This window comes from Protopterus annectens, chromosome 1.part0, assembly GCF_019279795.1.
Source record: "Protopterus annectens isolate FY-2018-M chromosome 1.part0, PAN1.0, whole genome shotgun sequence".
NCBI classification, from domain to species: Eukaryota; Metazoa; Chordata; order Ceratodontiformes; family Protopteridae; genus Protopterus; species Protopterus annectens.
The window spans coordinates 1,812,251,411-1,812,263,908 of record NC_056725.1 but is presented as its reverse complement, the minus strand read 5'-3'; the positions used below and the strand labels follow the sequence as shown (position 1 = coordinate 1,812,263,908).

The 12,498-nt window shown below is 38.9% G+C and overlaps 1 protein-coding gene across 1 annotated transcript in view; it reads left to right on the top strand.

The window, feature by feature from the left end:
• Positions 1-12,498, top strand: part of CCDC152 (coiled-coil domain containing 152) — a 1,110,728-nt gene that overhangs the window by 746,759 nt on the left and 351,471 nt on the right. The window contains exon 4 of the mRNA XM_044069728.1: positions 9,009-9,111. Within this exon, the coding sequence (XP_043925663.1) occupies positions 9,009-9,111 (103 nt within the window). The remainder of the gene's footprint in view (positions 1-9,008; positions 9,112-12,498) is intronic.

The window sequence follows — 12,498 nt, the reverse complement described above, 5'->3', positions numbered from 1 at the left end:
ACAACAACAGGGCCGTTTATAAGTATGGCTCAAATAATGGGCAGAAGTATAACAGCTTGGACAATGTATGTGATTGCAATGATGAACATGATTCTGGGGAATGCAATGATGAACACCTTGGTATTTTAGAAACATCTCCGGGTCAAAGGAGATCCGAACGCCTGAGAAACAAAATGGGGGGTGGTTCAGGGAACCATCCCAATGGTTCCCATCACAATTTCCAACAAGGGAACAGTCATTACAACACGAGAGGGCGGTGGTACAGCAACAACAATCAGAGGCGGAGATAATTCAAGGACTGGACTTTTGCCATAATAATGAAGCAATTGACATTAACAATCATAGTGATACATCTTTTAATATTCTAGAATGTAATACTGATGTTGTTGAACTTACATGTGGTGTTGAAAGTGTTGACAACAGCCTTTTGACAGGCGTATTTTGTTATAATAATGATGCAGCTGAATTTAGATGTGAAGTGAATACAAAAGTTGGCTTCACTATTTATAATTTCAGTGCTTTGGAAGTAAAAGAAATGCATCATGACCTGTTAGCAAAGGGGTTCACATATGTACCTGCGTTTTGTCATAACTTTGTGGACTTGTTTACTAGTTTGCAAATATACACTAGGCAGTTAAATTTAGCCTTGTATTTTAAAAGGCAAAATGTTCAGAGAGATTTTGTTCCTTCCTCATTAATTAGGAAAAGCACATTTATTCCACCTGTTGATAAGGATGTGGCATTGTTTGAGAAGTTATCTGTCAATAACATACGAACATATTTGGAGAAGAACAAATTTAGGGAACAGGATAACCTCACAGAGCAGGAGAGGTTAGCATTGAAAGAATTGATCACAAATAAAGAAGTTAGAATTATAAAACCTGATAAAGGGGGTGGGGTGGTCATTATGACCCACTTTGATTATATAGCCAAAATGGAAATTATCTTAAATGATGATAGCACTTATCAGAGAGCCTCTAGATGTGAGATGAATATAGCATATCAAAAAATTTATACATTCCTAATGGATATATTGCTGGAAGGGGGGATACAAGAAAAAGATTATGGATTTTTGGTAGTTGAGCACCCAATTACACCTGTAGTGTTCGGCATTCCCAAAATCCATAAAAATATTAATGACCCCCCTTTCAGACCAATAGTAGCAGCAAGGGGGTCTAAAACTGAGCCCTTGGCAGCTTATGTAGATAGGAATACGCAAGGTTTGTTGAATAAATTTGGGCACATCTTGAAGGATTCATGGCATTGTTTACAGCGACTTAGTAGTATTGATAAGGATGACTTGAACTGGTCATTCCTTACTATAGATGTGATCAATTTCTTTTCAGCAATACCCCAAAAAGAAGGGTTGGAATATTTTAGAGAAAGCCTCTTGAGAAGTAAATATTTGACTACTGTTAAGTTGAATAATGTGGATAATTTTATGGAACTAGTGCTTAAAAATAACTATATGACATTTGAGGGAGAAATTCACCTTCAAATATCAGGTGTTGCAATGGGGGCCAAATGTGCCCTCATTTTTGCTAATTTGGTACTTCTACATTGGGAAGAAACATTTTTGTTCCCTACCCCTTTTTTTGAACGTATTGTATTATATAATAGATTTTTAGATGATATACTTGTTCTTTGGAAGGGGGATGAAGATGAAGCTAGGAATTTTGTTGAATATCTTAATTCTACCACCCCATTTCTTTCTTTTACATACAAGTGGGACAATGAAACAATTGATTTCTTGGATATTAAACTCACTAAGACAAATGGAGGTTTAGAAAGTAACATACATAGAAAGGAGACATATAGTAATTCTCTTTTGCACTTCTCAAGTTGTCATCCATTACATCAGCGTAAAAGTGTGATTAAAGGGCAGATGGTTCGATTGTCACGCCTTGTGAGCAATGATGAGATTTATCAAAGGGAGATGTATAAATTAATAGGAATGTTTTTGGATAGAGGATATCCATTGAAATTGTTGATTGCAGTCAAAAAATAGGTGATGAAAAGGAGGTTGACATCATTTAAACCCATATTGGTAGAAAACAGAGGGACCATAGATGTAAAGGAAAGAATAGAACCTTCTTATTCTAAAATGTTTGATTCAGGAGCCCTTGTCTTGAAATACAACTCACAGACATGTAATATTAATGAGATTATTGGGAAACCTTGGAATCTGGCATTTAATATGGATATGCAAAAAGAACTAGGTCAAACACCAAAAGTATTTTTTTCAAGAGGATCAAATATAAAGAACTTATTTGAAAAGTCACAAAGTAAATTTACAAGTTCACAAATGTATAAATGTGGGACATGCAGGTACTGTAGATACATCAATGATGGACCGTATGTGACAGTGAGGGGGTACAACAAGGCAGTTCCATGCCCAGGTAAATGTAGTTGCAACACTAAAAAAGTGGTTTACCTTGCGACTTGCATGACATGTGCAGGATTTTACATAGGGAAAACTATACGTAGATTAAGGGAAAGGATAGTGGAACACCAGAGGGCTATTAAGAATAAGGATAATCATAACGCGTTGTATTTACATTCCATGAATTGTGTTAACTTTAAAAAGTTTATATTTTTTGTAATTGATGGGGTGATGATAAGTGAAAGAGGGGGTGATGATAACATCAGAGTTGAGTCTTTAGAATTTAAATGGCAGGTGATCTTAGATGCAACAACTTACCCTGGACTCAACGACCCTATTTCTATTAAGCCCATTTTGAAACAAAGGACTGTGGTTGTTTGAAGTCATTTTGCTTTGTTTTATTGGAAAAAAGCCAGTAACAATTTAAATAAAGGTTTCAACACTAATATGCGTATAATGAGTGTGTTCAAAGTGAGGGCATAGATGTTTTAATACATGCTTTTAAGCAAGTTTAGCATGCATGTTTTATGGTTCATTTGAAAGATATAACAGTATGTTCATTGGGATTGTAATTAATCAGGGAAGTTGATTGGTCAATGTGCATGTGGAATTTTGTATTTAAACAATGTGATTATGAGCTCCTTTTACAATGAAGAAGCCATCAGTTGATGGTGAAAGTGCTTAGTATTTTGGAGCCTTTTAGCTCTTCATTAAAACAGCTTGGTGCAGTCCATGAATTTGTGGTTTTGTTTGTTTTATTTAGTCATTACCCTGTTGAGTTTAGTGTTTTTTTACATTCTATAACTATGTCAAGAATCTAAATGGCAATGCTCAGATCTGCTCTGAGCTACAACAGAATGGCATTAAATATACTGATCCCAAGGATATTGCCAATATCCTGGCAGATCAATTCATTGCCAACTTCACCCCCCCCTCACCCCCTAAACGGCCCATCTCAATAATGGAAGATTGCCAAATTCCGGTAATAACGGCCACACAGGTAAAAAAAGCACTCTCCAAAGCTAAGAATACAGCAGCCATGGGACCAGATGACACCCCGGGCTGTGTACTACATGAACTACAGAATTAACTGGCACCTCACACAAAAGTCATGTTTAATCATAGCCTCATCTCAGGCTTCGTGCCCACTGTGGTGCATAGCTACAGTTATCCTACTCCACAAGGGGGGATCCACCTTGGATCCCGGGAACTACCGCCCCATCAGTCTGACAAGCCTGATCTTCAAGGCCATGGAACGTATTAACATGGAACTTCTAAACAAAGACATTGGCAACCTTCAAACACTGGACCCCACCCAGTTTGGGTTCATGAAGTGCCGATCTTGTCTCCTGAACCTGACTGACTTTTTCGAATCAGTCTCCAGAGCCTTGGACAAGGGTAAGGCAGTCCAGACAGCCTATCTGGACCTCGCTAAAGCCTTTGACACAATCCCCCACTCTGGAATCATAGATAAACTTACTAAGCTGGGCATTAATCTTTACGTCACTCGATGGGTTGCCAACTGGCTCACTGACAGAACCCACAGTGTAAAAGTAGCCAACTCCAAATCTAGCTCCAGACAAGTGACAAGTGGAGTACCTCAGGGTTCAGTCCTGGGACCACTCTTGTTTGGCATCTACTTCTCTGAAGTATAGGCCAGCACTAAGGGACTCTGGCTAACAAAGTTCGCAGATGACTGCAAACTAGGAGCCATTAATGAATCCCCAAATGATGTGGATACTCTACAAAAGGGCTTTACAGAAACAGATGCTTGGTGCCAGAGCCATGGGCTCAAACTCAATGCCAAGAAATGTATAGTTATCTCCTTTGGGAAAAAAACATGTACACGTGAATTACCACATAGATGGCAGTACACTAAACACCGAAAGTGTGATAAGAGACTTAGGGACACAAGTGGACAGGGTCTCACCTTTGATAACCACATCACCACAACAGTCAGGAAATCCTTCTATATGGCACACATCATCACTAAGGGCTTTTCATCCAGAAAAAAGGCGGTTATTGTCCCACTGTACTCATCTCTCATTAGAACCATTATAGAATACAATGCCTCATTTGGTATGTACCTCTCAAGACATCTGCAACAACTGGAAAGGCCACAGAAATACTTCACTAAAAGAATCATAGGCCTAAAGCAGATGCCGTACGCTGACCGCCTTAAAAAATATCCAGCTATACTCTGTCGCATATCGTCTACTCAGAGGCAGTCTCTGCTTAACATACAAGGCCATGTCAAACCCAGAGCTGTTGGACATGCTACACTTAAATAAATCCCAATCCCTCAGAGCTACACGCTCAAGGGATCTAAACCTTGTCATCACAATAAACAGAACATGCTGGAGGGATAGGTTCCTGAGTCAGACTCCCCAGACTCTGGAATAGACTGCCCACACATGTCAATCAGAGCGCCTCTTTGGCCCTCTTCAAAAGGAACCTTGATGACTGCATGGGAGATAGGAATTTCACCCCGGAGATCACGTCAGTTAGACAGGGGTCCAGGGAAGTAAATAGTGTGGGAAGAAATAGCCAGAGAATTGTTATGGCTAGGCTTGTATAGGCCCTAGGGCTGATAGCCTAGTACCAACCTATGAATATCCATTCTGAAATCCTTTTTTTTTTTTTTTTTCAAATTCACATGCTCATTTCTTTCCACATGTGTCTCCTGCACATTTCTATTTGCAGTCTGCATTTCTTAATAAAATTCAGTACTCTTTCCTTTTTATCTATAGCTGCAAGGCCATTTACATTCCAGGTTAATCTGGACAGCATAGCCATCATGATGAAAAGCTATTGTTGCCACCTATTATACATGACAGTTTTTTTTTAAATGTGTATTTCAGCTCTGGTGTTACATGCTTATATGAATGAACAAAAACCAATGTGGTAACAACCCACATATAAAGCAAAAAACAATGTAAAAGAATCCACAAAACCACCAAGGCAAGGCTTCAGACACAGTAGTGTCCAGAGCCTTGTCTTTATGGTTTTGTGGATCCTTTTATATTGTTCTGTGCATTATACTAATGTTTGGCAGGCTGATCTTTTGTACATTTGTTTCTTCAAATCTCCACTTGAACCTTTGTCACATTTTTCAAGAATTTTTTTTAATGAAAACTCTCAAACAAAAAACTAATACAAAACAACCAAACAACCCCACCCTCTATTAACTTGGAAGAAACACACAAAATATGTATATCTTCAAAACATGAAGTTTAACCCCCCCCCCCCCCTGAAGGGAACAATCGTATCAAATTAGCAGCTGCATTTACAAGCATTATTTAACCTAAAGTTAAGGTTACCCATGATAAAGCACATGCTACAGCCTGTGCTCCAACTTATACTGATTGCTGTCTTTTTCTTATCTCTGTTCCCCTCTTAGGTATGAAAAACAACTTGTATGCTTTCAGAAAACATAAACTTTTAATCCTAAGAAAAAGTGCACTGGCTATCTTTAAATAAAACTAAAGTGTACACTGTTCTATTAACTGCATTAAAGTATTAAGGCTGCCAAGGATGTTTGTACCTGTTACTCACTTCCCATAATTTCAAACTTAATTTTTTCACTGAACTGCTTGCCATTGTACCTTTAAATATTGCATTTCCTACAGCAAAGAATACTCAGAATTCTCAAGATTAACTGCTCACACCTGAGGACAGTTTGTCTCCATGGAAATGTACTCAGCAGTGAGTCTTTGTAAATTTCACTCAGAAAGGAGTGCACAACTGAACTCAGCAGCAGATATCTCAACTACACTGAACATTTGCCCATGGAAAACAACTAATATCTTTGCAGTAGTAAGAAACTTAGAATTTATATGGCTTTCATTTTCTTATTTTTGAAGCATACATGCTTACAAAAACACCTGTTTATAGCTTAAGCCAAACATAGTAATCTAGACATTCACCCTTCTAAAACAAAAAAGAGAGGATCCTAATTCTACATATAATTAGTGCACTTTTATACCCCCACCCCCAACTGCAGCAGCCCAATATCACAGCATATGAACATTAAACTTGATTTTGTACAGCATTTTTTATCTTGTAATATTGTCATATTTCTTACTACTAAAAATACTTGTTTGCTTGTTTACTTTAATATCTTTAACACATACAGCAATCACTGAAAATACCCGTCCTACATTTAAAAAACCCTGACTACACACTACACAGAACTGTTTTACTGTACATAACATGCTGTTTATATTATGAAATATTTTATACAAATACTAAGATGAGCATGCGTGAATGGGCGTTCCTTCGTTAAAGGTTGTGCATTAGGCCCGACAAGCCAGTACCTAAAAATCTACTGCCAATCATTAGCTGACTGGAGTTCCGCTGTGGCGACCCCTAACCGGGAAAAGCCGAAAGACACAAACAAACAAACTAAGATGAACAAAAATTGTTTTGCTTATAGTTTGTTTTCCCCCTTGTTAGTGTCTTTCTAAACATTAATGATATAGAGTGGGGTTTATGCTTTACAGTCCACCTACGAGTTTAACATAGTCAACAAAAGTCCAGTATTTCTCAGACTTCTTAAGGGAGACCTATGCTTAGCCTACAGAGCAACCCAAGACCCAAACCTAATGAACTTACTTGCACACCCGTAAATTAAATGGGTCTAGGGCTGCCCATTGCAGGGACTTAAATATGGCCTTCGACTTAAATAGAACATGCTGGAAGGAGATATTTATCTTCCATGACTGCCATGTCTTTGGAACAGGCTACCAATTCATGTAAAACAGAGCACCACTATGACATTGTTCAAGAGGAACCTGGATGAGTGGATAAATTCTTACCGGGGATAGTGCCCACAATAATCCTTGGCATGGGCAGTTATCACTAAATGCAGTCTTGTGTATTGACTAGTACTTCTACAGTATTACATTGGGTTGAAACGGCTAAGCTTAAAATGACCTCCGGGTTGATAGCCTAGTAATCTCCTATGGTCCTATGATCAAATTTCACAAATATGATAAGATGCTTTAAAGTCTTCCATTTATTTACTAATTTCAGAATTGCTGGTCTTCCTTCTGTTCATCCCCATCTCCCAACACCAGACTCTGGTTAAAGTCCAAGGTACTGCTGATTCTTCTAGCCAACTCCTATGCCTTTTTTTTATCTCTCAAGCATTTTTCTTTGGGACATTGGAAAAGGTTTCACTGGCAAAATCTCTCTATGAACCTTACCATCAGAAGAATGAGAAGCAGAGACCCCTTTAGCTTGCTGACTTACTTTTTGTTGGATAAACTGTTCTGTGTCAAAAAATGATTTTGATCCACAAGGACAACATTCCTTGACTGCTGAGATTAATTTGCTTCTCTTCTGCCTGATGTACATTGAATAATTATCTTCTACAAACACTCTGCTGTCTCAAATTTTTAATACTTTACCCTTCTGCCACACTTTTCTCAGGATCAATTCCTTCTGCTAATATGATTGCATCTTTACTAATATAGGTCTTGGCTGCTTTCTTGTGGTCAGATTTAGAGCATACACACAATATGCCCTTTTAGTTAACAAATTCTGGTATGGAACACCAGTCCAGTTGCTGATTTGTGCTTTCATAAAATTAATACAGCCTGTTCCTTCCAGTTTCTCTGATATAGCAGAAAACAATGTCTTATAATGCTACTATTTTTGTAAAGAGTTCTTATTGAGCCAGTTTTTTCTTCGTGTCACCCTCTGATTTTTGCATTTTTATCAGTTCATCTGAATGGCTAGTTAAAATTTCATCTATTTTTCCAGCCTTGTATTGTTTGAATTTGTATATTTCTTCAGTGTTTCATTTATTTTAATCACCTCTGTGTACATTTGATTTATTTTTCCTGTAAATTCCTGGAAGCCATCCCTTGAACCAAAGCTGAAGCCTGAACTGCATTTTTGCTGAACAATTGCAGAATCCTTACCAAATAGTGTTTTCTCTTCACCTTTTATTTTGGTGGATTTTCCAAGTTTTTCAGTTTTCTTCTTTTCTGACATCCAGGCAGTGTATTAGCCAGTAAATGAATTTTACCAAAAAAAACATTTTCAATGGCACTCCTTTTTTTTTTTGGTTTCTATTTTCACACTTGGAAAGCTGAAGTTGTGCTGTTGATCAGTGTGCAGCTATCTTGGAACTCATTTTTGCACAAAAGTTATGCTGTAGATTAATTATTTTGTGATGGGGTTGGCAGTAGTGTACATCAGCGACCATACAAGTGCTTGGAACTTATCTTGGAAATAGAGAAATGTTTGATTAGAAAGGCTTAACACTGCTATAGTGATAGCCACCATTAAGTATCTGAATACCACTTGGTGGCAAATGTTAACTCATGTCAACACAATTAAAAGTGTTTTTCAAAGGAGAAGATGTTACGTGGAAATGGCTGTTATTAACTAGATATTTCTCTGTTATTTTACCTGCTTAGGTGTAAATGTCACGGCTATAACATTTTCAAAACAGAAAGCAGATTTTTTTGAAACTTAAATTCACTTGGCTTTTGTATTATATTGAAGTAGTAAACTTTAACGTTTTATTATTATCATATATGTTGAAACACAACCACATCAGTGAATTTTCTACTAATTCAATTTGCCATTTCAATTATATACCAATTCTTTACAGGACTATAACAGTCAAATTGAAAGACTAATAGTCGAGAAGAAAAACATGGAACAGGAACATAAAGTGAAAGTTGCTGAAGTTCAGGATAACATGAACCGAAAATGTAGGTTATTTGTGGTATTAATAAGAACTGCTGTGGGAAAAAGTTGAATGTTTTGGTTATTCAAGTATTTATTTATTTGATTTACACGTTTGTTAACCAGGGTAGAACAGTGATCCACATAGACCATTGGACCATTTTCAGGCTCAGTCTGAGAGTAAAATTATACAGGAAAAATCAAGACTGTATTTATGTTATAAAACAGTTCCGTGGTGCATATAATAAGAGGCGAATAGAGGATTTTGTTGAACATTGCAAAGATAATAGCAACAATTGTTAACAAAAGCAGCACTGAACAACATTAATGTACAATAAGAAAGATGGCTGAGTAATACAACAACAAGACAGTTGTGGCTTGAGTAAATCTGATCTCTGTCACATTTCTACTGCTTAAGTAATTACATTTTGCTTGCTTAAAGAAATATATGTTTTAATTATTTCCTGAACAAGAGAAAGGAAAGAGTGTCTGTGTCTGAGGAAGGATTCACAGATTTTGAGGGCCATGATAGAGAAGACGTGTTGCATTTGCTTGCGTTTGTGTTTGGTGTATGGAGTAGCAAGGCCGGGAGTAGAGATGGAGACAGATCTAAGGTGGTATGGTGGTTGTCGATGTTCATCATTTTGATCACTGCAGCAGTAGCCTTAACTATATGGATTACATCCTGCCAAGGATATAACAGCTGGCCAGCTTCCACAGCTTAACGGCACCTTTCACGTGCCCAAACTGTCAGGCAGCTTGAGCTGAGATGACTGAAAGACAAGTTTAGGTTCGAAGCATTCCACAAATTTACTGCCACTAAAGAGTTTGCTCTCCTTAACCTTTCAAGGATCGATGGTCATCTTGTGCTTTTCTTTGCTGGGCAGATAAGTTCCCTTTGGGGGAAAAAATTCCATTTTCTTTATTTTGTTGATGATTTATTGCGTTCTTCTTCAAGACATTTATTTTAAAGGTAGGAGTATTGTGTTTAATGGACTGTCTTGAGACTGTAACATACTTTTAAACAGAATGGTTGTTTTTCTGTTTAAAAGTGGTATAAAGTAACTGAAAACATTTTTACTGCAGATTATGTGGTGGTGGTGATGCGGTAGTGTTGTCGCCTCACAGTAAGACGTTGTCCTGTTCGATTCTCAGCTAAAGCGTCTTCTGTGTGGAGACATGCGTGAATGGGCGTACCTTCGTTGAAGGTTGTGCATCAGGCCTGGCAAGTCGGTACGTAAAAATCTACTGCCAATCATTAGCGGACCGGAGGTCCACTGTGGCGACCCCTAACCGGGAAAAGCCGAAAGATACAACAACAACAACGAGAAATTGTGTTTATTTTACTTTTATGAGGCTGGCATAGTGTTTTAAAGTTATTTTACTGTGTTTTTGTGTCAAAAAGTAACTTTTGTTGACTGGTAGTTTTTACCGGCAATTGCTGCTTGTCTTCTGTGGCAAAGAGGCACCATTTCAGCATAATTATGGTAGCAGTCCCACAGGTGGTCCTTCTTTCAGCCACAAAATGTAAAAAAAAATAAGCAAACAACCTTTGCCACCACACCAGGCTAGCAGTTTGCCTCAGCCACAGATGGGTGACTCTGCTGTGCCATTTGTTGTATCTTGGATCACTCATATTTTGCCCTAGATCTCTGTGGAGTACCCAGCCACTACAGACCAGGGGTTAGCCACATCCTCTGCGGCTGTTGAAGTCCCCTCAGTAGGCAAAGGAGTCACTCTTGTTAGTCGTGGGAGAAGAAATAAAGAAAGCTTCCATTTTGTGTCAGAATGCTTTGCCCATCCATTGGAGAAGTTGCTGCTGCCATTAGTAACACTGTTGGCCTCGTTTTTCCTGAAACAGAAAGCTAACATGTATCTACTCCTTTTCAGTTTTCTTTGGATAGGAGTAGTTTACTGGGCCTGATTCATGGTTTAATTCTGCCTATTAATCCTTCTTGTATAGCAGCTTCTGGTAAAAGAAAGAGGGATTCTTCTTTCCCTTAAAAGATTCAAGATTCTGAATCTGAACAGGAGGATGCAGGGATGGCTATATCATAGGTTCATAGGTAGATACTAGGCTATCTGCCCTAGGGCATTTATAAGGCTAGCCAGAGTGTATTTGGCTTTCGCCTCCCTATTAGATTAGCCTACTGTGCCTCTGTAAAGTAGGTCACAGAAGGTACCCTTTTAAGATTAGTTTACTGTGCCTCTGTCTAGCAAGGACACAGAAGAGATCCCAGGGGTGAATTTGCGATTTCCCATCCACGCGTCCAGACTTCGCTTGAAGAGGGTCAGCGAGGGGCTATGTCTAACATGAATTGGGATTCTATTCCAGAGTGAGGGGAGCCATGGGAAATGAATCTGTCCCTCCAGCATGTCCTATTTATTTTTGTGCTGAGGTTTAGGTCCCTGGAGCGTGTAGCTCTAAGGGACTTGGATTTTTTGAGTTGGAGCATGTCCATTAATTCTGGGTTTGACATGGCTTTGTACGTCGGGCATAGATCGCCTCTGAGTAGGCGGTAAGCAACTGAGTAGAGCTGGAATTTCTTTAGTCGAGCTGCATAGGACATCTGTTTGTAGCCCATGATCCTCTTGGTGAGGTACTTTTGGGGTCTCTCTAGTTGCTGCAGGTGTCAGGTAAGTACATCCCAAAAGGGGCATTGTATTCGATTATGGGCCTGATGAGTGACGAGTAGAGGGGCACAATGACCTCTCTTGATCTAGATGCGAACCCTTTTGTGATAAGGTGGGCTATATAGAAGGTCTTTCTAACCAATTTGGCAATGTGATTATCAAAGGAGAGATTACTATCTAAGTTGGTCCCCAAATCTCTAATTACTTCTTCCGTACTTAATGGATTACCACCTATGTGGTAATTTGTGGGCACCTTGTTTTTCCCAAAGGGGATGACTATGCACTTTTTAGCATTTAGCTTGAGGCTGTGGCTGTGGCTTCAAGCATCCGTCTCTGTGAGACCCTTTTGGAGGATGCTTGTGTCAGCTGGAGATTTGATTATGGCCCCCAATTTGCAGTCATCTGCGAACTTTGTCAGCCATAATCCCCCCGTGTTAGCCTGAACCTCAGAGAAGTATATACCGAATAAGAGAGGTCCCAGAACTGAGCCCTGTGGAATGCCACTTGTAACTGGTTTGGATTCGGACATGGCACCTGCGATTCTGACCATGTGGGTTCTATCTCTGAGCCAGTTTGCAACCCATCTTGTGATATAGGGGTTAATATTTAAACTGGTAAGCTTATTTATGATGCCCGAGTGGGGTATTGTGTCGAAGGCTTTTGCGAGGTCCAGGTAGGTTGTGTGGACTACCTTGCCCTCATCTATGGCTTTGGAAACTGTTTCAAAGAAATCAACTAGGTTTAAGAGGCAAGATCTGCCCTTAACAAAGCCGAATTGG